The 23153-nt window shown below is 40.8% G+C and overlaps 1 protein-coding gene across 1 annotated transcript in view; it reads right to left on the bottom strand.

Annotated features, from left to right (window-relative positions):
• Positions 1–751: 751 nt before the first annotated feature.
• BCL2 (BCL2 apoptosis regulator) overlaps positions 752–23153 on the bottom strand; it is a 97451-nt gene continuing 75049 nt past the window's right edge. Inside the window, exon 2 of the mRNA XM_057399386.1 lies at positions 752–5529. Coding sequence (XP_057255369.1) covers positions 5395–5529 — 135 coding nt within the window. The 3' untranslated portion in view covers positions 752–5394. The remainder of the gene's footprint in view (positions 5530–23153) is intronic.

Genomic DNA, 23153 nt, shown 5'->3' with positions numbered 1-23153 from the left:
ACATAGACAGAGGGGTAGATGTTTTGCACGTGTCTGAATTGTCCTTGAAAGGCATTAAACTACTAACTTCGGGTACTCACAAGTGCATCCGTGACAGCACAGTGCGAAGTCTAGGCTGCAGAACCCACTCAAGAGGCTGGGTAGATTCCTAAAGCAGTCAAATACTCATTATCTGAGCACATTTAGCTATATTCTACATGAACTAAAGCCACAGAAGTTATGAGGCCACAACCATGATTTGAGGGCCAGTTAATATGGACCTTCAAGAAGCAAAATACCTGCTGGAAAGCAATCGCAACTGTGACAAACCTTCAGCAGAAACAAAAATACTTCTGTGTTCCTGTTGAAATTTGCTAATATGCTTTTCCACCTTCTTTCTACAAGGACAAAACTAGTTTAGGCAATTAAATAGAAGAATCTTGCTGCACCCTCCACATCAGACATCTTCCATACATCAGATGTATGTGAAAGCAGACGGGGTGACACATCTGGTTGTGATCTGTCCTTGGGTCCTTTGGGCACATGATAAATCTGTGGAGTGCATTTCACACAGCAGCAGCTTATCAAACCTGGGTTCTTGAATCTCCATGCACGGAGGCCTTTGAGGATGGCTGATGAATACTGGCCAATGTTGAGTAGAACGTGTCAATAGAACTATCAGGAAGGAAACGTTTCATTTATGGGATTGCGAACAAAATGTTTTGAGTAGTTTTTTATCAACAAATCCTAAACAATGCAAATGCAAACCAAGTAACTCACAGTGTGCTTTATTATTTTTTCACAATATTAACTAGACAGACATGGAAAGTTTAATGGCAGCATGTTCTTATAACATTTTAAAGACAAAGAACAACATAATCATATTAAATGATGATAAACTGACAAACTACATTACCATACATACATCATTCAAAGGTACTGGATAAACAATATCTGCTTATGTACATTTATGCTGGTGATAATTAAAATTCAAATATTCAGAAGAAAAAGAAAAAATATGCTATTTAAATTATAAAAATATACAGGGTTTTTGTGGAACTTTTAATGCTGTATAACTTTTTGAAACAGATTTCATTGTGTGATGAAGCTGCATTAACTTAGTATAGGAGTGTGATTTAAACCAAATACAGATTAAATTAGCTCTTTTGTCTTCCTTGTATTTAACCTTGTTTGAAAGAGAGATAGGAATGAAAAACAAAGCTAGGCTTTCACAATGAGACAGATTTTTTATACTCATAAATCAAAAGATGTTTAATTTTTCATATAGTAGTGAGCCATAAACTCAATAAAAATGAATCATTTTGCTAGCTTGTTTAAAAGTAGAGAGAGGAAAAAAAACTGTAGGCTTTAAACATGCTACTTCACTATACTTTTAATCAATAGGACATGTAGGTTTGTGGAGTGGAGTGCAGGTGCACAGCTAAGCAGAGTGTCATGCTTGAGGGTCAAAGCATGCAGTCGTTATGTATAGCTGACTCCCACTGCTTCAGATGGGGAGAACGCACGCATGCAAGTACTGGGTTACCGGGTCTGTATTCTTTGAACTGCATCATCTTCATGTTTCCTTGCACATCTGGTTTCAGACATTTTTTTTTCCCTATAATTGTTCCTTTTTAGTGCAACCCTACTGAGGCTGTGTAATCCCCAGTCACAACAGCAAATCAACAAACTTTTATAGTGACTGGATAATTTTATAATAGCTTACATGTAATTTTGTAATTGAAAATTTTCAGTAATTGCAGTTGTGTAGCGCACACATTTGTAGCTGGTTTTAATTAAAAGTTATTTTCAGACTATCTTGAATAACTCCTGCATCACACAAAACTCTAGATTTTCTTACATACCAATGTCATGCTCCATATCTGCCAGCCCCTTTCCTCATCTGTATATTCTCTGTTACCTTAACAGCCCCATTACTCCTTTGGTGGATCCAGTGCTTGTTCCATCACGAAACATCCTCTGTGTCAGCTCCGATTTCAGAATACTTAACTCACAATATTTTTTCCCTTGTTTTCCATCTGTTCCTACGTTACTGATCTATAACAGATCTTAGGTGATCTTACAGATTATTTTTTTCAGAAGCAATATATTTTCCTTCGTTATTTTCTTAATAAATGGAGTGAAAAAGAATTAATGACAAATAAATCGAATACAGAAAAATAAAGTATTTATTCTAAATTCCTATGGATTTCCTGTTCTGCAAGAGACTGTCTTCAGAATTAACAAAGTTTTATAGTACAGAAAAATTGTGGAGTCTCTGTAATTTTTTATTCTGCCATTATATCATCCTTTTTCAAGGGAAAGGATGAAAGATGAATGAATTCCAGGTAGCAGTCCTCTTTAACCCAGGAGATATTTCAGACATGCCTTTGCTTCCCGCCACTTTTTGACCTCTTCCTTTGTTGTCTTCTGATCTTCGACATCAAACCAGCCTCAGAAGTGTCCCTCTTTTTTATTTTTTACTGTCACAACTTGGATATGCTGGGAGTGGTCAGCTGTGTGTGCATACATAGTGACAGAGAATGGACTTTGACTGAAGCATAGCCTTGGAGCACGGAAATCTATAAGGCATTTTGTGCGAAAAAAATCTTATGTGGAAGTGTGATGGAGAAGAAGAAAGACAGGAATTATTGCAAAAGAAATGCAGGAGTGAGAGGAGAGGATTTTATTAAAGAAGTTCAAGCTTTTATATACATTCAATGTTTTCTAATATGTTTCTTAATAAATGTATTATCAACTATCATTATACCTAATGCAGCCACAATACTGTACTATTCTGCAGTCAGAATGGGAAAACTCCATTAGCTCTTTAATAAAATAAAATCATCAACAGTCATCATCACGACTCTTCTTTTTGCCGGGTATTAACTAAGACACTGGGAAGTCCAGTGAGTAGACACAACAGAACACAAAATCCTCAGTATTTATTTCAACGTGTATCATGTGTCTTCTTCATATTATTTCTAAAGCAGCTTTAAAAAACTTTTGCCATTGGAAGGTATTAAAAAATAAAACCCATTCAAATTATCCTGGTAGTATAGCAGCACTGGAATTGATAGTTACTCTTTTACTACTTTTGACAATGTAAACCTTTAATAAAATAAACAATATTGAAACAATTTGAGGTCTAATAGTTCATGAACTTTAACGGGCATATGGGCACAAATTGAAACGAAGACTAGGTTGTGAAATGAAACATTAGCTCAATACCAGCCAGTTCCAGTTGTGAAACTGGCTGCAGACAAATTCGGCTTGGAAGCTGAAAAAAACCAAAGCCCACACTCAATTCACAATATTCAGTTGTTCCCATTTCAAATATTTTTCACATGAACCCTACATGAGCATGCCCACTTCTGACAGAAGCACTCTGAAAACACTGCAGGTGCTTTTTGTTTGATTGAGATTTTTCGTTTTTCTGTAATCAAAAGCATAGTTCACATTTTTGTGTTCTTAGAAACATTTCTATGTTTCTGTAAAATCAAAAGTAATTTCAAATTCAAAATATAAGCTCGCTCCATCTTTGCTCATACAAAGTGTAGGTGCCCCAACTAAATAGCAGTAAAAATGCTGAGATGTACAACTCTTAAAAAAACAAACAAACAAAAAAGCAGCTTTGAAGACACAACATCAACTACAGCCTTAACATTGAACATATTACATTCCCAAGTTAATGGAGAGATTTTGCATATAATGCCACAAAGTTATTCGGCTGAAACCTTGAGGTTGAATCTACAGTTTACTCACTGTATTTTTTCACCCTTAGAGCACTTACGTATTGTATAATACATTTTATCCAGAGCTTTGCAACCTTTCATGTCTGGACATGCCTTTACCCCCAAATCCCAGATTTCAAAAGTTTCATAGAAAAAATAGGCGCGCTTGACAAACATTTGAAGCTGGACATTTCCATGCCTTGGAGCAGCCCCTGGGACATGCTTCAGACTCTTCCTTCTGCTTTGTCGGGACTCCTGGCCCCCTTCTAGCTCATAGAAAGCCCCACTTTAAAATGCATTGACACATCTGGTTTCAGAACACAGATCTGTTTATAAAACTGTATACTGAGTACTCTGCATTAATTTTACTCGAGTTGCATTTTGTAACATGAGCAGATGACTTCACTGCCCCCCTTTTCCTCCACCCTATTTTCGCTTGAAACGACAGTAGGCACCTGCGTGATCGAGGTGTCAAAGGCTCTCTGTCCAGAGAGAGGATTTTGAGTTTCATCATCTTTTCTGCAGACAGTCTTAGGAAATGATTAGCATGAAATAATTTTGAGGGCGAGGGGCAGGAGGATAAAGCTCACTTTCTTTTCCTGTTATGAAAATGAACTTGATTTTGGTGTCCAGTTTGATAAACAAGGATAGTCAGAGCTAATCTGTAACTCAGCTGAGGTCTGCTTCTTGCCAAATAAAATTAAGATTTTTTTCAACTTTCAGGGATTTAGAGACCACATCTAATTGGTTTCAAACCCCTGGAGGAACTCAGTAAGTAAACAGGATTAGTTGCAGATACGAGCCCACTAAAGTGGGACACAGGTCAGGTCTTCAGACTCCAGCTCTGCTCTGTTGAAGCAGGCACTTTAGGTCTCCTGATGTTTCTCTGTCAGTAGCCACAAAAAATGTTTTACTGCTGAGAAAATCATTGGAACACAATTTTTACAAGCCCCAAAGATTTAACTTCACACTTCTGTTAAAAAAAAAATTATTTGAGTCAACATGTATCAGGGTACTGTGATTATGATGCGATGGTGCAACTGGTAACTTGAAAACGCATGTTTACAAGGCATAGGCAGTTGTATTTCCGACTGCTGTCCTGTAGGGATAACCAGGTGTCCTTCAAGAAGTTGCCATCCTGACTCCACGTATGTACCATGTTGAATCGATTATTCCGTCAGTTCTTGCCAGCAGGGCAGGGTGAGAGCTTTGTTCACGCTGACCTTGTCTTCCAGATCCCTCCCAGCCACCCGGAAAATGCAAGGAAAATCCACACAATTACACAGCCTTTAGCAGCTCAAGTAACTGCCCTCGTATGTATAAGCAGGTAGGTCTTTGTCAGTATATCTGCTCTTCAAAGATAAAATAATCTAGCCAGCTGCATTAATTGAAAGAGAACCTAAAAGACTTTGGGGCTCATTAAAGTTAAGAATAACAACATGATGTGATGACAGATACAACTTGCAGAGTTTCTGAAAATAGCAGGTTAAAATGTAAATATCTTTTAATAAATAATTTTCCTGCAATGTAAAAATAAATGGTATTTCCTTTGGCAGTAATAGCTGATTTAATCTTTAGCTGGGAAGTTGTTTTGCTCATAAAATATCATTGTGCTACAGAAAAAAAAATATTATTTTGTTATTCTGAAAGACTTTTGTAATCCACGATAAACTGGATGACTCTACTTATGTCCAAGATAAGCGCCAAGAGTGATGCAAGCTCCTACCAGAACCAGACTCAGGATAGTCTTCAGAGAGATCCAGGAGAAATCGAACAAAGGCCTCATATTGTTGCCATACAACTCCACGAAGGCATCCTAGAAAGGGAAATAATGGAATATCAGAATTGCAGTAACTTTTCCAGAGAGGGAAAACAACTTCTTCAAGCTCAGTGGTCACTCAGCAATCATGCCACCCAGCAACCCCCCACCCTCTCCCAAACCTATTAAAATAGTGATTTGGGAGCTATGGGTTTGTGCAGTGCTTGTCACAAAGTTCTGCTTATTTCTTTACAAATATTGCTGTACTTATGGTTGTGACTTCTGCTTTAGGCATGCCTAGTCTAATAGAAAATACAGAGGCAGCGTTTTTAAATACAAGTACCACCATTTTGGCTCCTGAATGTTGTATTTACAAACATGCACAAAGGAGGTAAATAGACCTTCATTTTCCAAACCTTTAATTTCCACTGGACATGGGGCATCTATATTGCTGGTTGGCTTTGCTGAAAATAAGGCAGCATTTATTTGGTTTTCTTGTGATGTGCTCAGAAGACTGCATGTAGCACCCACAGATGTTTCTTCCATATGAACTAAAGCTGTTAGGCTTGTGTTACACCCCTCATGGTCTTTCACAGCTGTCACCAAAAGGTCCCATGCTTCTGCTAATCATGCCTTGGATGTGGCAGTGGTCTGGCTGTAGGGTCCATTGGGCCAACCAGCTGGTATGACAGTCCTGAGCAAGAATTGTCTTGCCATGGGATTGTCTTGTCAGTCTGACTTGCCCTCCAGCCAAGACAATCAGGTAGAGGAAGAGGAGGAGAAGCATACAGTGATGCCATGTCTCATGGCTGACCACAAATCACGTTTCGTGAGGTGTAGGGGGAGTCATCTCCCTCAGCCCAGCCCAAACTACCCTGGGTTTCTTCTTTGAGCTGCAGTCCTCCATGTATGGACAGCTGTTTTGTAAAGATGCTGTGTGAAAGCCTGGAGGTATGTGTAGGCACCAAATGGAAATGCTGTTTAAGTAGCAAAGATAAAGTTTTTGTGACGCACAAATACGGTGGGATTTGATCGGACTAGTGATGAGACTGGTGATATTCTGCACGTAAAGCCTTTCTTTCAGGCTGTAATTCCTAATTAACATGAAGCTTCAGAGCATTCCTGAGACATAGATAAATCATACTGAGTGGCATGAAAGCAGCAAATATCAAGGCTGAATGGCTTTTAAAATGTGACAGAACTGATAGCATCGTTTAAGGCAACTCTTTTATTGTGCCCCCAAACTACTGAGATAAACCCATTAAAGAGCCATCTAATGTGGGGCTCTCCTTCTCTACCTTTACGACCTTGTTTTGTAATGTTGCTATGCTAGGAGGTAACGTGCCTTCTAAAAATGCATCTGTGTTATGGTTTCCACCATGAATTAAGGAGAGAAAGGTCTCTATTATTAATACAAACCTTCCAGCCAAGTTAATTTGCCATAAATTGTGTAGCTGAACTCGCCTCCGTCATTTGCCATCTCCCGTTGTCAGAATAAGAGAGTTTGTGGTTTTACCACGAGAGGGCGTGTAAGGTTTTTTAATATTTTGCCATTTTGACTCCTATTCACTGAGGCACTGAGTGAGATTCAAGAAAATAATAGGTATTTGCTTCCAGAATATGTTATTACATTAAGTAATATTGCTGCACATTGTAGGCAAGAGTGGATAGCAGTAGGTAAGACTCGGTAACAGAACTGCTATAGGCTTTGGCCAACAGATTGACCTGAAAATACATCTGCCTCCTGCTATTTCTCAGTGCTTCTTCCTCAAAGCAATAATTTTCAAACTTGGGTTTCCAAAGATATATTATTGAGTGAAAGCAGCTTAACCTTTGTGGAGGAACGTTTTAATACAAACTCTTCATTCCAGAGGAAATTTGGCAACTTTTGCTTAGCTGCCTGATCTTTCAAATAGACATTTGCAAACTCTGGCCTTAATATTCTGCTGCACTGTTGCAGAGCTGAAAAAGCATACACAGTTCGCTGTGCGGCTCTTTGTAAAGCTGCCTTTATTTCTCCTTAAGGCTATGATGTAACACAATATCCTAAAATGTTACAGACTGGGTACTAAATCCTGTTGTCGCCAGTGCAGGCTCACTGACTTCCACAGGAGCTTTGTCTGTATAGGGAGTTCAAGATCAGGCCTTATGAAAATACAACAGGGGTAAAGTTCAACAGTTGGTGATATTATTATGGGTAGAAAAGAGAGGAAATGAAAAAAAAAACCAAACCAAAACCATGGAAATGCAAGAGTCATGTGAATACATTTTAACATTAAGATTTTCATGGTTTCTTTCTGTGGGAAGGTCTCACTTCTGTATATTCAGGGAAGCTGACGCATACACAGTATCAATACCAAAATGAGCACATTTTGTGCTTCCCTGCTATCCCAGTTTAGAAACATTCCTCCCAGTCTGTCTGGGAGGCTATTTCTAATGATCTGGTAGAGCTCCTGGTATGGGTATGAAAATGGACAGAGGGTTACAGTAAAAGTCGAAGGCAAGGCAAAAGTACGGTATAACCTACGGCTCAAAAGAGGAATGTTAACAAAAACTGTGCAGCATGCAGTACTTTTCTGCATGAGGGTATTACAACAATAACATGAACCCAACCTAATGGTGTCTGCACTATATATTACAAGTAGCTCTTTATGATGGTTCCCCCTCCCCTTCTCAAACATCCTGATTAGACCTATTTCCGAAGCTTGTTTGAACAGCCTGTCACTATTTGTTTAAGTTTCAAACGTGTTTTAAATAAACACATGTCCATTTTATGTACTAAAACAAGGAGAGGGGGGAGGGAAGTATGACCCCTTGCTGCAAACTATTTTAGCACAAAAAGAGCCCTAAACAGAATCTCAGCTGTTTCATAAGGTTTCTCTCTTCTCTCCTTCTGTAAACCCATGTATTTGTCACTGGATTTTTGTCACCTAAACCGGTCTGTTTAAAATAAGAGAATCTCCGCTAAAATAAATAAGATTAGGAAAATTGCTTGAAACACTTGATGTCCTCTGAAAAGCACTCTTTATAATGAAAGCAAGGGTCCCCTTGGCAAATAGACCGAGGCAGGTTCTGGCTTGGTCAACCTTTCTTACGTAAGTCTTACATAACTGGAACGAAAATTGTTGCAGGCCTTGCTTTTAAGACCTTCAAAATTTAATGGAAAGTTATATCCTGGATATAAAATTCTATCAGGGCAGTTAAAATTATATGGAAAAGAACTCTTCATTCAGCTCTGTAAGTTTTTAAAAAGTCATTTCTTAAGAAGCTTTTATTAAGTCAAATCAGTCCATTGCTGGTTTACTATACAACTTTACACTGACTGTTTCTGAGAAGCAAGGAAAGTGGCAGTAGTGAAGGGAAAGAAGCTCTGCCTAAGCTGCTTTTAGCACCAAAGCACCTGAGATGCCTGTCTTTGCCTACCTAGGCTTGATTGTCAGGCCAGGAAGATTGCTCTGAGGGCACCCTTCGCTGTCCTCTTGCCTGATGAATTATATGCAGGGAGGACATAGCATTTTCCTGGCCAGAGTTCCTGGGATTTACAAGGAGCCCAGGGCAAAATTACCCTTGGAGGAGTAATAGTGCACTGAGACAAGGCAGTCTCAAAACAAAGCATCCGCATCACACTATCCTGGTCTTTCACTGGCCCAAATTTGGCAGCTCTGATCCAAGAAGCAAATGTCATTTTTAATTACATGGTCATTCTTTGCTTGCGCACTCAGCCGAGTTTGTTCCATCTCAGTTCTTTTGCAGCTCAGCCTTCACCCGTGCTTGAGAGGCAAGGCATAGATAGCTTCTCGTCCACAGAGAAGTACGTACTTCCCATAGGCTGAGCCCAGCGAAGCATTACGGATCTGATGTCTCCCTGCTGAAGATATGGAGGGAGAAGGCAGTTTCAGCCTGGCTTTTCTGACTGAGGGGGCGGTGGGGAGAGCAAACATGAGGAAGTAAAGGCTTCCTTTTTCTACCTGAATCAAACAGCTGGTGAGGAAGTGACTTTATTTCCCTCGTTATCATTGGGTTGGCAGGATATCCTCTTGAGCCACATTGTATTGAATGAAGAGCCAGTGAGAATTCCATTTTACTGAACAGCAATTGCCTTGCAGCTATTTTATGCTGCTCTCTCTGTGACTCCAAAACAAACAAACAAACACACACTAGCTCCCGACTTTTGAAGAAACTTGCACAGGTCTGAACAAGGCACCTTTGCTACCCGGAGTGGGAATGGCATTTGCGCCAATGCCAAGGTTTAGCAGCTGAATGACTTCCAAAACTCTTGCCTGCATACAAATGACATAAATCCTCATAAAAGCTTTCGTTCCTGAATGGTAACTCATTTCAGAAAGAGCCTGGGGAGGGAAGGAGGGAGAAGACAGAGCTGGCTAAATCGTCCCATGTTTTCTATGCAGTGAAACCTCATTAAAATGTCATTATGAAGCTAAAGAGAAAAGTTCTTGGAACACAAAAAGTAGGCAATCTGTAGCTGTTCTTTTCCCAAAGAGTTTATGGGTCTTTTACGCAAGTCTAAGTCATGAGTACATGCAAATCAGGATAGCTCAGGCCTTGATTGTGGTGTGCCAAAGTGTGGTTTTTTCACGAGGTCGGTATCTTTAGAGAGGCCGGTATCATTTTACACTGGGGAGTGCCAACACGCTGGCAGTCATGCCAGGTACACGTTATCGAATTACAATGGGAAGGAAAAGAAGGTGTCACCACACAAACCTTGCTGACCACGGGCACAGAACCTGCCTGGAGAGTGGCTTCAGCATGTGCACCTCTGATCAAATCCTCATCCCAAATATTTCCTTTCCTCCTTCGCTTTTGCCTGTGGTAGAAATGGCTTCTGACTTTGGACAAAACTGGTTCTCATCACAGTGGTCTTACCAAACTTCTCTGTTCCTTGTCCTGGCTATCTATTTGTATAAACTCTTGCATGGGTGAGCCTGTAATCTTGGGGGCATATCCTGCAGATCCTAGTCTTGCCAGGCTCACACTGAAGTCTCTGTGCATTGAAATCAGTGGAAATACTATTTGCATAAGGCTGACTAAACATGGCACTCAGATGGAAACATCGAAGGAGCAAGGACTAATCATGATTAGGTTTGTTCGTGAAAACTGATGCATATGCTTAGGAATATATAAATGTGAGTGGTTATAATAACAGGGATGACTATTCCTCCTGTCCATGCTCCTAGACAGTGACCCTGCTGGAAAGCAGATTTCCTCCAGACCTCTGCACCATGAAGCATAAACTGGGTAATGGTCACGACACCTCTTTAAACACATGATTTGTAAGGTGTTGATCATTCGGCTTGCATAGAGACCCATGCCGTGTTCAGACTAGGCTACATTCTTGTTAAACCAAGTCAGCCTGAGAAATGTTTCAGCAATTTAGTCTTGGCGTCTCTACTTAATTCAGTTAGACATGGCTCTGCAATATGCAAAAGCCCAGACCCAGTGGAGGCTGACTTGTTTTCTTATTCCTGGAAAAGCCCACACTAAAATGAGGTATTTCTGGCACCAGTATAATGCCTGTAATGTCACTACAGCAGCTAGCTGGTGGTATAAAAGGGGTGCTGCTTTTGAGGAAGCGGTATTAGCATTAATGAGAGAAAGAAGGTGGGAAGGCCTTCTGGACAAAATCCTTGATGTTCAAACAATGTATACCCTACTTGGGTAGAGTGCTAGAAACTGTGTGTAAATCCTACCTAGAAAACAAATGTGTCCTTGCACATATTTTCGTGACTCTCAGTTGCACTGAAAACTATTCAGTTTGAGACTACCTTCTTCTTGTTCTACTCACATTTATCAAAGCTGTTCTAGACAGTTTTCATTCACATACAACAGTAAACTTGGGAAACACCAATTTGTGGATCACTTTGGAGGACAGAACAAGTGTCACTGAGTTGCTGTGGGGACTCATCTCATGCTGTAACATTGCTCTTACACCTGCATCCTGAAAAGAAGCTAGATGCATTAGGACCCTTGCCAAATGTTCAGAATGACTTTAGCATGAAAACAATGACAAGAAGGGTCTTCATGACAACAGATACATGTTCCTCACAAAATCTTGTCTAAATTCTCCATCTTGCTCATAACTTACTTCCAGTATGAGTCCTCTTATACTGGAAACAGCCTACCTAATTTAAAAGTCCAAATGTGAAGATGTGGCTGCAGCAGATACACTGGTAATAGAGGGAAATGTGAACACATCCCCCGTTACGTTCCCTGCCTGCTCCAGCTGCCTGTGCTGTTCTCGGGCTGCTGCAAGAAGAGTTAAATCACATAACCGCCTCAGAAATGGGAACCGAAAGTAGCTGCTTGTAGAAATGCTCAAAGCGCTGCGGCAGTGTTTGTCATCGAGGCCATGGAGGGTTTTATTCAACAAGTGTGTCCAGCTGTGCTGGGCTGGAGGCACAGGTATCAGCAAAGGTAGTGAGAGGAAAGCAAGACAGCAAGGCTGTGAGCCTGGTGAGGACGGCCTGGCTTGGGGTGGCCCCAGCCAGAAAAGCCAGAGTGTGCATGCAAACAAGTAGGGTAGAATCAAACCAGTCTGAGCAGGTTGGCCCATTGGCTGAGCCACGAGGGAGCAGTCATGCATTTTTCTGCTTCTTGTTTTAACATCCCTCAGGGAAACACTCGATCCCGTGTTTGTTGTCTCAACACTCCATTCTGATCCAAATCCCTTTGGCTTGACTAACTCGTGCTCAGCATTGAGCAAGAGTAGCACAAAGCTGGGGCGGCGGTCTTGGCGGTCCTTGGTGCAGGTCACGCAGAGCCACCAGCACCTTCTGCTGATGTGCCACCCACTCCTCATGTGGCTTGAAGCAGGCTCTCGTCTATTTCTGTATCTTGTGACAATCACCTGATTTACAGAGATGATGATGAGACAACACAGCTAAGACTATGATAAAGTAACCTCATGATAAATCTGCAATTTAATGAGTAAGTGCAAAAAAAGCTCGTGCTGTAACTTCAATGGACAGTTACACTTCTACCAGCAGCCACCTGGAAAATATGAATTTGCGCATATGTTTTCTTTGGCAGCCTACACCTCATTAGCAGCCCAAACCACTTCTGCTCACCTGTAAAAGCCTTATTTGAGGCAGAGAAGAGGCAGCATTTTTTGGTCGTTGCTTTCTCTTGCCATTTCCTAAATCAGCCCTTGAGTGCCGTAATCCACTGGGAATGGTGTCAGTAGTGTTCAAGGCCAGGTTGACAGAGTCTTGGGTGATATGATCTAGTGTGAGCAGTGCCTGCCCATGGCAGGGGGTTGGAAATAGATGGTGTTAAGGTCCTTTCCAACTCAAACCGTTCTATGATTTTGTGATTAGCTCTAGAGGAGGCAGACATGTCCTGGCAGTCAAGCAGCCTGACAGAGCAAGCTGCATGTGCCCCCCTTCCAACACAGCGGACACATGAGACGTGGCCTCTTGGTGGCTTGCTCCCTGTTTTCATCCTTTCACAGCTAAGTGATAATGGGAAATTAAAATAAGGGGAAGCTCCCGGTCTGCATCTGTTTGGAAGAGATTGATTGTGGTTTGGATGCCTCCCCTCCACTCCTCCTTCTTGTCCTTTCTGTCCTGTTCACCACTTGCACAAAAGCACAAGACCCAAAAGACAAATGAACGGTGAAGGAGTGGGAAAAGGAATGATGAGAGTCTGCACAGACTGAGGCAAGTGGGAATTTAGACAAAATGAATTGTCTAAATAGGACAGCCAAAAATTGCCTGTTGCCACAATAAGCTGGATCCTACTTTAAAGCCAAGGTAGTTTCATGAGTAGCCTTGCCTTCTGGGGGCTCATAGGTTAAGGTTGGCTGGTAAATCTTGAATTTTTGGGTTCACCCAGAAAGTCCTTTGGCAAATGTTATCAGGTAAAAGCTAACAGAGACCATATGAAAAAACAAGGAAGAGTCATAATGTAAGAATACAAAGAATACAATTCACAAAGACTTTGGAAGGACTTTGTTTTGTTATTCAAAACAGCTCAAATTCATTTGCATACACAGTTGTAATCCATTAACTATGACCTTAGATTTGTTCAAGTGCCACCACATAAACCCAAAGTAAGAAGACTTAATAAAATGCAAACCACCTCTGCCCCTCCACCTTCAAAACCAATACCAAAAGAAACAACAGGCATCCTACAGAAGTGGCATCTTCTCCCATCCAAAAGCAAGTACCACTGGGATGTCTGAAAGCAACATACCTCCTACCCTTATGTATAATTTAATTCCCCTGTAAAAAGAAATGATACAAGACACAGCACAAATTCTGTGTTTCCTTTTAGCAGGAAAGTTTAAACTGAAAAATGTTAGAGTCTAGTAAAGCAGGAGAAAAAGGATTATTCTGTTCTTCAGGGGCTTTGCTGGTGTCACTGTTCTGGCCAAATCCCTTGATGGACACATGGCTTATACCAGCTTCAGGAGTGTGCCAGCATGGTTGAAGTACCTCCCAAACAGTGCGAGTTATACTAGCAAAAGGACGACTCTTTGGTGTAAGTCTACGTAAGTCTACATAGTGGGGAAGGGAATAATGCCAAAATAGTTATCTTTGTAGACTAGGGATGTGATTTTTTCCCCATGAGATAGTTATGCTGGCCAGACTTTGTCATGTAGACCCTAGGAACTTTTATTTGCAAAACAAGACTGTAATTTATTTTAACCAGATGTTCAGCACTGATCTGTGTCTGTGAATTCACAGTGCACTCCAAGTAATTTTTACTGTGAAAGACATATACCTTGGACACCGGTAAGATGTTAAAAATATAGCACTGATACTTAAAGGCTGTGATGGGCTTTTCTTTCCTTTTGGTGGTGATGGGTAGTTCCCAATGAAGTCAGCTGGTGTTCCGGGTATTGAGTTTTGCTCCCATCAATCGAATCTCCTACATGTCCTGTCTCAGCTCTCCCAGCTATCAGATGTTCACATCAGTTGCTGGAGCAAGTCGTGCAGTTCCTTACAACCTATTGGCTGCTGGGAGCACAGGGTGAGAGCTGAGGTGACCAGGATCTCTCTTTATTTTTTCAGTAAAGAGCAGGAGCTACCAGTGCAAGTCCTCTGAAAAAAACAGATGTCTGTTTTCTTTTGTGCCTGGTGTTCTTGAGATGAGGCAGAGGCTGGTTCTGCTACAGGAGAATGATCAGCAGAGTGGTCACATAGCTGTCACTGGAGCCTGATGTACCTATCACTGTCAACAAGTTACACGTACACAGTTTTGGGAACAGCTGAAATACAGCTTAGCCTGCATTCCTATGGCCAGTCATTCAAAGCAGAAACTAAAGGATTTGGATAACTGCTGCTTCTTTTTTTTTTTAATAAGCCTGCATGTCCTTGCAGATCATTCACAAAGGCCTGAGCATTTCTGTTTCCTGTTGACATCCTTTTAAAGGGAGAATGCCAATGGAAATTGGATCTTTTAATGAACACTTTCTGTGGGCAGCAAGTCAGATGAAAATTCACAAAGGATTTAAATCTATCATTGTGACCTTGAACTAACAGCATGAGGAAGGATAAGGCTGTTAACTTAGGCAGGAGAGACTGGTAATTACTTCATGTGTTGGTGTTTCCAAGTAAGTAGAAATTCATGCAAAATTTCAGATATTCAAAGGAAATAATAAAAACAAAACTTGGAATATCAGCCAAGAAAAAAAAAATAAATGCATTACCTATGAAATCAGTTTTGAAAGCTTTCCCACTTTCTCAAATAAATAAGACCCTGCAGATTGAAAACTGCAGATCAAAATTTATGTAAGCTCCTAAACTTCATAATTTACTATTTTCAATACTTCTCAGTGCAGGTGGGTCCACACAGCAGAATGCGGTTCTATGGAGAGGAAGAGAAAGTTGACTTTGCACTGAACAGCCAGGTATAGGGCTGTCAACCACTTATAGGTATATTAGAATCCTACTCCAGGTGGGCTAATTATTCCTGCTGTGAAATCAGTGTGACCACTGTTCAGGGACACTTCAAGTATCCCTGTGCAGTGCCGTGCTGTGCCGTGCAGATGTGCCCTGTGGCATTACTGGAGAAAAAACTATGGATCTGGCTGTGCACAGAGTCTTACAGCACTGCCTTCCCTGTACAGCAATGTGTGCTGTGACTCTTGTGCCAGCAGCTGCTGCTGAAGGGCCAGTCTCTCTTGCCCAGTCACTTCAAAGTAGTCTCAAGAATTTCATTAAAGCATTAATCTGCAATTAAAGACCTACCCTTTCTTAAAAGCCAGAGGATGGATTACAAGAGCTAAGGGATTCACATGTTGTAGAAGAAGAACGACTAAATCTGGAAGTAGGTACAGCAATCATCTAGAGGATGACCACAAATAACTCCTGTCTGCAATGACTTCCTGGGTCTCTCTGGGTGATGACCCCTGCCCATTTTGATGCTTTTTTCATGGGAATTTTGCCATTGCTGTCATCATGCTACAAGCATTCACCCCCAGGTCTTTCTTCACTGATATCTGCTGCTTCTTCCCCTGAGTGGGAAGGCAGAGGGATGGTTTCCATCAGCTTTTTATGAATAGGGGCTTCCTGCCACAGGGAATTCTTTCCAGCAATTCTCTCTTCCAGCAATTTATGGCTGGAACCTAATGCATAAGTGACATAACCCACCCATGAAAGCAGCCTTCAGAACCTCCTATAATCAACTGTTGCTGCTATAAGTTTAAACAAACCCAGGAAATCACATGCAAAATTCTGTCTGTTTTGGTATCTAATCTTCTTCTATCTAGGTTCTTATACCACACACATTGCTGTGGTATCTGAGCATCTTGGTGCCTGGATGCAATTCAGTTAAACCCTTTTCAAGCTAGCTGTCTAAGCTGCACTCCTAACACTTCTCCTACATGCAGCCAACAGTTTTGCTATGAGCAAACTGTGAAGAAGCTTCTTCAAAGGCTCCTTGAACGTACCAGCTTCACTTGTTTTCTTTTCCCAGATAATGCAAAGTTGGGAAACCTGCCAAGCATCACACTAAACCAAAAGAGACATTCAAATTGCAGTGAGTACAAGAGCCAAAGGAGCCCAGCCTGCCAGAATGTTATTGTAGCATTCTCAAGAAGCTCACGGCATTAAGACTTCATTTTCTTGTGTGCCTGTCTGTCTAGAAGATGCTCCACTGGAGGCCAGAAAGTCATCGCTTCCTCAATATTAAATACAAGTGTCTTAGCCAACTACAAACCATTTGTTAGTTTCAAACTTTCAAGTCAGTTTTCTTTAAGATTTGAGGCGTTTGATCTTGCAGTTGTTGTTGCTTGAAACAGAACTTCTGCTTTCAAGAAGATTTTAGATACGCTCTTTTCTGATGACCATACAATCAAAGCAAGGCCACAGGCAGGGAACAAAAGTCAAAAAGGTGTTGAAAAGAAGCTGTATTATTTCTGAATGAGAAATACTAGATATGGGCTTGACTGATTAAAGCCCAAGAAAGAGAAAAGAAAAAGATCAGAACTTATCTGTGCTTTAACAGTAAGTGGCAATCCTCCCCCCAGGAGGAACCATTTATACCATATTTTGGTATCATATCAAAGCGTATTCTGACTCATTAACTGAAATACGTTGTGGTGGTGGAAAACAGTTATATCAGCAAGATTTTGTCTACAGAAGGGTTTGCAGCAGTATAATTTATATCCATTGAAAAAGTCAAATGCATAGCCAACATGGGTGTACAGCGGAATGCTATTTTGGGCTAAAATGTGTTTGATTTTTACAAATTTGTGTTTTAGAAGTTCCTGCATGCCTATATAGACAGCAGTTAAAAACAAAACAAAACAAACACAAAACAAGCATCAATACACTAAAAGAAAACTAAAGGCCATCCCTTTTTTTTGGCTATTTATTCCCACAGCTTCAACCATAGAGCTGGAAGGAAGGGAAAGAAGCTGAAGTCTGTGATCACAGCATTAAGTTGATTTGACTATTAGAAAACTTTAATTTAAATGTTCCCCACGGGGATTCTGGTATTTATTTCCTTATTTACTTCTTGAGCTTATTTAATGCTTTGACCTGAAGGAAGAATTTGCACAAGCAAGAGGATTAAAGGTTCAAATTAGTTAAAGATGAAACAAATCTATTGATTCATTAAAGCCCGATGTCCTCAGTGTCAACAGTAATACCATCATATATTCAACTGTTAATATGCTTGAAGTGAAGAAAGAAGTAATTTTCAGCATAGGTTACAGATGGCTTTTGATTGAAAAAAATACACTGCTCCTTTGCATTCTTTTTCTGTCCCATCCAAATGGCCTTCCTATGTAGGTAGCAACCATGGGAGGGTTAATGAGTCTCTTCTCACGCCTGCCTGACCCTGTTCTTCAGCTATTCCTTGTTGTGATTCCTTCTCTCTATGGGTGTGCAACCTTCCCTCATTCATTACTTTTGTTATCACTATTCACACATTCAGAACTACCTTGCACAGTGTGTACACAAGTTATGCCTTTCCTTGCTGGCATATTGCTTATTCCTGTCTGTTAAGTTGAAGTTAGTGGAGACAAATACGTGATTGTCATCATGCCAGCTAATCATTCTTGAGCTGTGGTCCCAGCAGGTTTTAACTGCAGCTGGCTGCCACAATGCTGAGTGCAGCCTAGGTGGATGCAATTGCCAAGTCACTGTGGGCATTGTGCCAAGGGGACTCTTCAAGGTTGTGTTGTGACACAGTGGTAGCTTGCAGTGAAGACCAGCCCTGCCTAGCATTCGATGAGGCTATAATACCCAGTTTGTGTCTCAAATAAACCTAAGATGAGGTGGTGTTCCTCTAGAAGCAAGCAGGGTTAGGTAGGAGCGTTTGAAACAAGACTTAGTACAAACACCAGTTATGTCTGGTTTGCTGTGGAGCCAACACAAAACCGTGCTTGGAAAGTGGAGATACCTGAGCAATGTGCAGCTATAGTTCAATGAATCCTGTTCAATGAATCCTAATATGTGGAAAGTGTGTGGTGTCTATGTGCTTTATCAAGAAGCTGGTACCTGGTGAGCCACATGAGAAGCTCTCTGAAAGCTTTCACACTCCTGGGAGGAAAAGCAGCTCATAAAGTTGTGTTTAGTACTTCACCTCTGGCCAAATTTTAAGGGTAGATTTAGGAGAAGAAACATGAAGTTGCTCTTTGTTGAATTTCTTAGATATTAAAATATGCACTTATATTACAGTTTTTCAAGAAAATGAAACAGCAACCCCTCGAAAAGATAAAAGGTATGACCTGTGAACACAGGAGCTGCTGTATTGAGTTAGCCTTGTGGCCTACCCACCTAGACATTAAAGAGTCAGTGAATGAGCTACAATCAGTTTGTGATTAATACATGAGTTAAGACTAGTTTCTTCCTTTTGTGTGTCACTTTTCCAAGATGCTGTAGCATCAAGTGTCAAGAAATTTCTCCTCTAACCTGTGTGCCTCCCGATCTATTTGGCCAAGCACAGGGGAGTATCCAAAGTCCCTATTATGACTATTTTGTTAATAGTTTTTTTGAGTTCGACACTGCTCAATCCATTTCCACTTCTTAATCTGGATATTAGCACCAAAGATCTGCTAATGTCTTTATTTTCTGGAAGTTGTTAAAATGCTTTGGAATTTCTACTTTAGTATTTATTTATTTGTCTTCAGAGATTCAGTTTCATAGTCTTTCCCACTTAAAGTTCAGCTAAATAATGTTCACGTTATTCTTCTGTACAGTGGTATCTCCCCTGCCTCTGTGGCCAGTCCTTCTTCGTTGAATAGTTTCTGTTGTCTCATTACATTTCCCTACCGCCCATTATTATTGAAATCATCCTGCACAGCAAAATACTCTGTTTTTCTTTTGCTTTTAAGCTTGTTACATTTGTCTAAATACTTACACTTATTCAACTCCTTTTTCTGATACCTTCCCAGTTTTATTGAATTCCCTGTTATGCATTTACCAAAATTACGACTCTCTGATGGTCGTAATTGGCATCATGTTCTCTGAATTCACAAGATGCTGCCATATATACAGATGTCTTTAATAGGCATATCTGACTAATATGTTCCCCAGATCCTCATAACTTCTGGCTTATTTGTAGGATCTACTTCTGTTCTGGTCCTCTCCATTTTCTAGCCTCTCATTTCCCCTGAAGGTTTCCTCACTCTCTATCTAACAAACTAAAACGCCTTCTTGAACAGTCTTTACTGGTGACACTCAGAACTGGCATAGATCTCACTGCCTCATCAGGCTTGCATGTGAAGCAGGGAATAACTGAGTCAAAACCATTAGCCTTGTCTCAGACCCAGAGTTTTCTATCTAGCCAAATGATGTTAGTTCCCAAACAGTCTCTCTTACTTACTGGTAAGAAAAGCTCATCCCGTGTCTCATGACATCCATTGTTTTGGCTGCAACTAAGAAGTTTGCTGTGTTCATGTTCCTCACAACTGCATTCCTGGAGATAACTGGGGTTATTTATCTCTCCAGTCTCATTCTGACTGGTAGCAAAAGCCATCTTCAGTTGCAAAGAATCGCATTTTCTGCCAGAGAAGTGTGATCTGACCCTCCATTCTGTAGCCGAGCTTCTCTTTCACCAGGAGGCTGGCTTCTTAAAACTAAGCATTGGCCAGAGTGTGCCTAAAAGCCACTATTCCCCTCCCATCTGACCTTTCAGCTTCTGAGCTTCCTCAATTTCTTACAGACATCTGCAGAACTTCAGAACATTTGAAAGTAAAGAAGCAGAAACTCTGTAAGTCAAGGGTCCTTAACAGAAGGTAAGATATTTTCAACAGTCAGAATAAGAGTTACTATCTTTGTATCTACTTGCTTAAGTTTTAATAAAAACAGTGGGCTTTTGGTTGGGCAAATAACTATCAGAACTGTATTGCCCAAGAAAGTTCTTTCTCATTCTCACTGTAATGTATCACATTTCCCTGAATGTTCAAAAAATACACTTTCAAGTGAGATTCCTAAACACATGAGTAGACACCTAAATAAACAGACTGAGTTCCACAGGGGGAATCTCCTGTAGTCTTAAGTTAAGTAGGTACCAAGCACTGAAAGCCGTGGGCCACGTAATACATTACAAAGCTAAAATATGAATGAAGACAGAGGAAGTTCAATTCCTGATCCCTTTTCTAAAATGTTAATATTATTCAGTAATCATTATGGCATTGATAATAATTTAATTAAAATTGATGAGAATTAAGAAATCTTTCCAGAAAGTTGTATTTGAATTTTCTGCACTATTTGACCGGGATCAGAGTGGAGCAACAAGACTATAAGAATAGAGAAAAACTTTTAAACAGGGAGGGCACTGGAACTAGCCATATTAATAAGTAAGCAACTAATTGAACAAGGAGTGAATGAGTGACAGGGAGAGAGAATGTAGGGACAGAAATTCAGCACTTCTGGTCCTCAACACGAAAGAAATAGAAGGATTTCAATTACATAAGGAAAGACAGGAAATTTAAAGCTGGTAAGAGGACATACTTTTGCATGGGATCCACAATTAGACCATTTTATTACATAAAGAATTTAAATTAGATTGCTACAGGATGCTGAGAAGGCAGTTCACCAAGCTTTAAAACATAATTAAATGTTTCTATAGTAAACACAAGCTGTTAACAGTTATTCCAGACTAATAGTAATAGTAATAGGAGTAGGAGTAGGAATAGGGGTAATGGTGGTAACAACAACAATAATAATAACAATAATAACAATGGAAGCCTTATGCTTGAAGGATTAAATCAGTCTCTGAATTCATGGGATTAGTGTGAGGTCTTCAAGGGGACTATGCAGGACAGGGTGAAGGATGGGAAAGAGAAGACATTATCTTATATCCACCAAATGTGAAGGCATTTCTTTGCCTTCATCTGAAGCAGGTGGTGCTGAGCACAGGCACAGTCTGTGCTGGGTGGATCATGATTTTGGTGAAGACAGGCAGTTTTTAATACATGTGTATTAGCTGAACAGGGGAGTTTTTTTCACTGCCCTTCAGTGTTTCACAAAGATTTTTTCTAAAGTTTCTAGTGTTCATCTAACTAAAAAAAAACTTTGATTGAAAAAAAACCCATGGATTCCTAAAGTAAGATTTGTATAGAAAAAAATCCATCAGATGGGCAGCTTGTCCTGAGGCTGTGCCCAGGAGCACAAGGGCAGCTGTAGCCCAGGTGTCCCCATGGAGGGTCACCCACAGGAGCAGGGCCCCAGACGATGGCGCTGCAGGAGACAACAAAGCCACATTACAGTCTGCAAGGCTGTATCGGTCTTCACTTCTTCTCTACTCTCCCTAGAGGACTCCTCAGTTTATTTTTATTTTTCAGCCTTCCTTGAATCTCTTTCATTTCCTCCCCTCCATAATTATACATCATTATATCATGTATTTTTGGACAGAAGTACGTGAATATTTTTAATGACATCAAGCCTTTTAAAGCTGCATTCACGGAAGAGAATATGACATACGCACCTGCAGTGTGCCACGGGTAACGTAGTGGTGTCTTTCTCACAGTCAGTTGTGCTTCCCAAACTCACTTCCCCACCCCCCAAGTACTTTCACTCATCTCTTTTCAGACCACTAAGCAACCACTGTCAATCACCCTTCACGCCCCATCCCACCACTTTTGCTCTCAGTCATTTGCCCACTGCCATGACTGTGTCAGGAAGCACCTCACCAAACCATTGCAGACGCCCACCCTTTCTTACTCACCTCCTGAACCCTTTCATGCGGGCAGGGATATTCAACAGTAGCTCAGCTAGAGCTGTTAGTACTGCAGTAAATGCAGAAAATCCAAAGCGAGAGAGAGAGGAGGTAACTGAGTGATACAGGCACTAGGTGGGAAGTTCCTTAGACAGAAGATTTAGCAGGTATGACTGTCTCGGTGGGACTGGGGAGTGCAGAACACTGGTATGCTTGAAGCACTTCTGCAATGAAACAACTACACCCAGAGGCAGGTCCCCTTAGATTCAGTAAGTACAGTGATCTCAAGAGAGAAAAACTCTTCCAGAAGGTGATTCAGAGAAGAAGCAGCCTAATGTGGCTATTCCCATGTTGCCCTCCGGAGAAACCTCTCTCCCCTCTGTTGAGCATATAGGGAAAGTCCTTGCCTACACACCCGAGCAAGAATACCTCATTTAATCTCTGTATCTTGGTGCATCATCTGTGGATGGTGGTAATGAAGTGCTTGACTGGGGCAGGTGGAGGAGTGTTCCTGGAAGGTGAATGCAACAGCAGCTGTGGAGAATTGCCCACAGTAGGAAATGATGAGTGGCTCTGCATGTGCACAGAGCTGGGAGTCCCCCACAAAGCAGTTGCCCATGACGGCTGAGATCAAGGATAGATTCTCTTCTCTCTGCTACTCTTGTAGAAAGGGTCAAGGTATTTCCTTTTGGGAACTGTGTAACATGGCAAGTCAGTTTTAGCTGTGTTTATCTTGAGTGGTTTTATATTCCTGCATGAGCTTGCTGTAGTAAAAGAAAGGCTGCCATTAGCATTTGCATATCTCCTCAGTTTTTGAGTGGAAAATGATTACAAGAAGAAATTTCTCAACAACTCTTCAACCTGAACATAGCTTATCTTTTCTTTCAGCCTACTGTTGAATGAAATATCATTTCAAGCTAAGGGAGGCACTATTTGACAAAACAATAGATATCTCTCCACACCTGTCAAGTTAAAGAGCTATTAGAAGATACTCTATATAGATCTATTATCTTACATAAGTATTATGCAGAAACTAAACATACTATTCT

This window comes from Pezoporus wallicus, unplaced genomic scaffold (genome assembly GCF_028554395.1).
Source record: "Pezoporus wallicus isolate ANWC-B61680 ecotype Strahan unplaced genomic scaffold, APGP_CSIRO_Pwel_v1 contig_818, whole genome shotgun sequence".
NCBI lineage: Eukaryota > Metazoa > Chordata > Aves > Psittaciformes > Psittacidae > Pezoporus > Pezoporus wallicus.
Note: the sequence above shows the minus strand (reverse complement) of the source record. Positions and strands in the feature narration are given on the sequence as shown.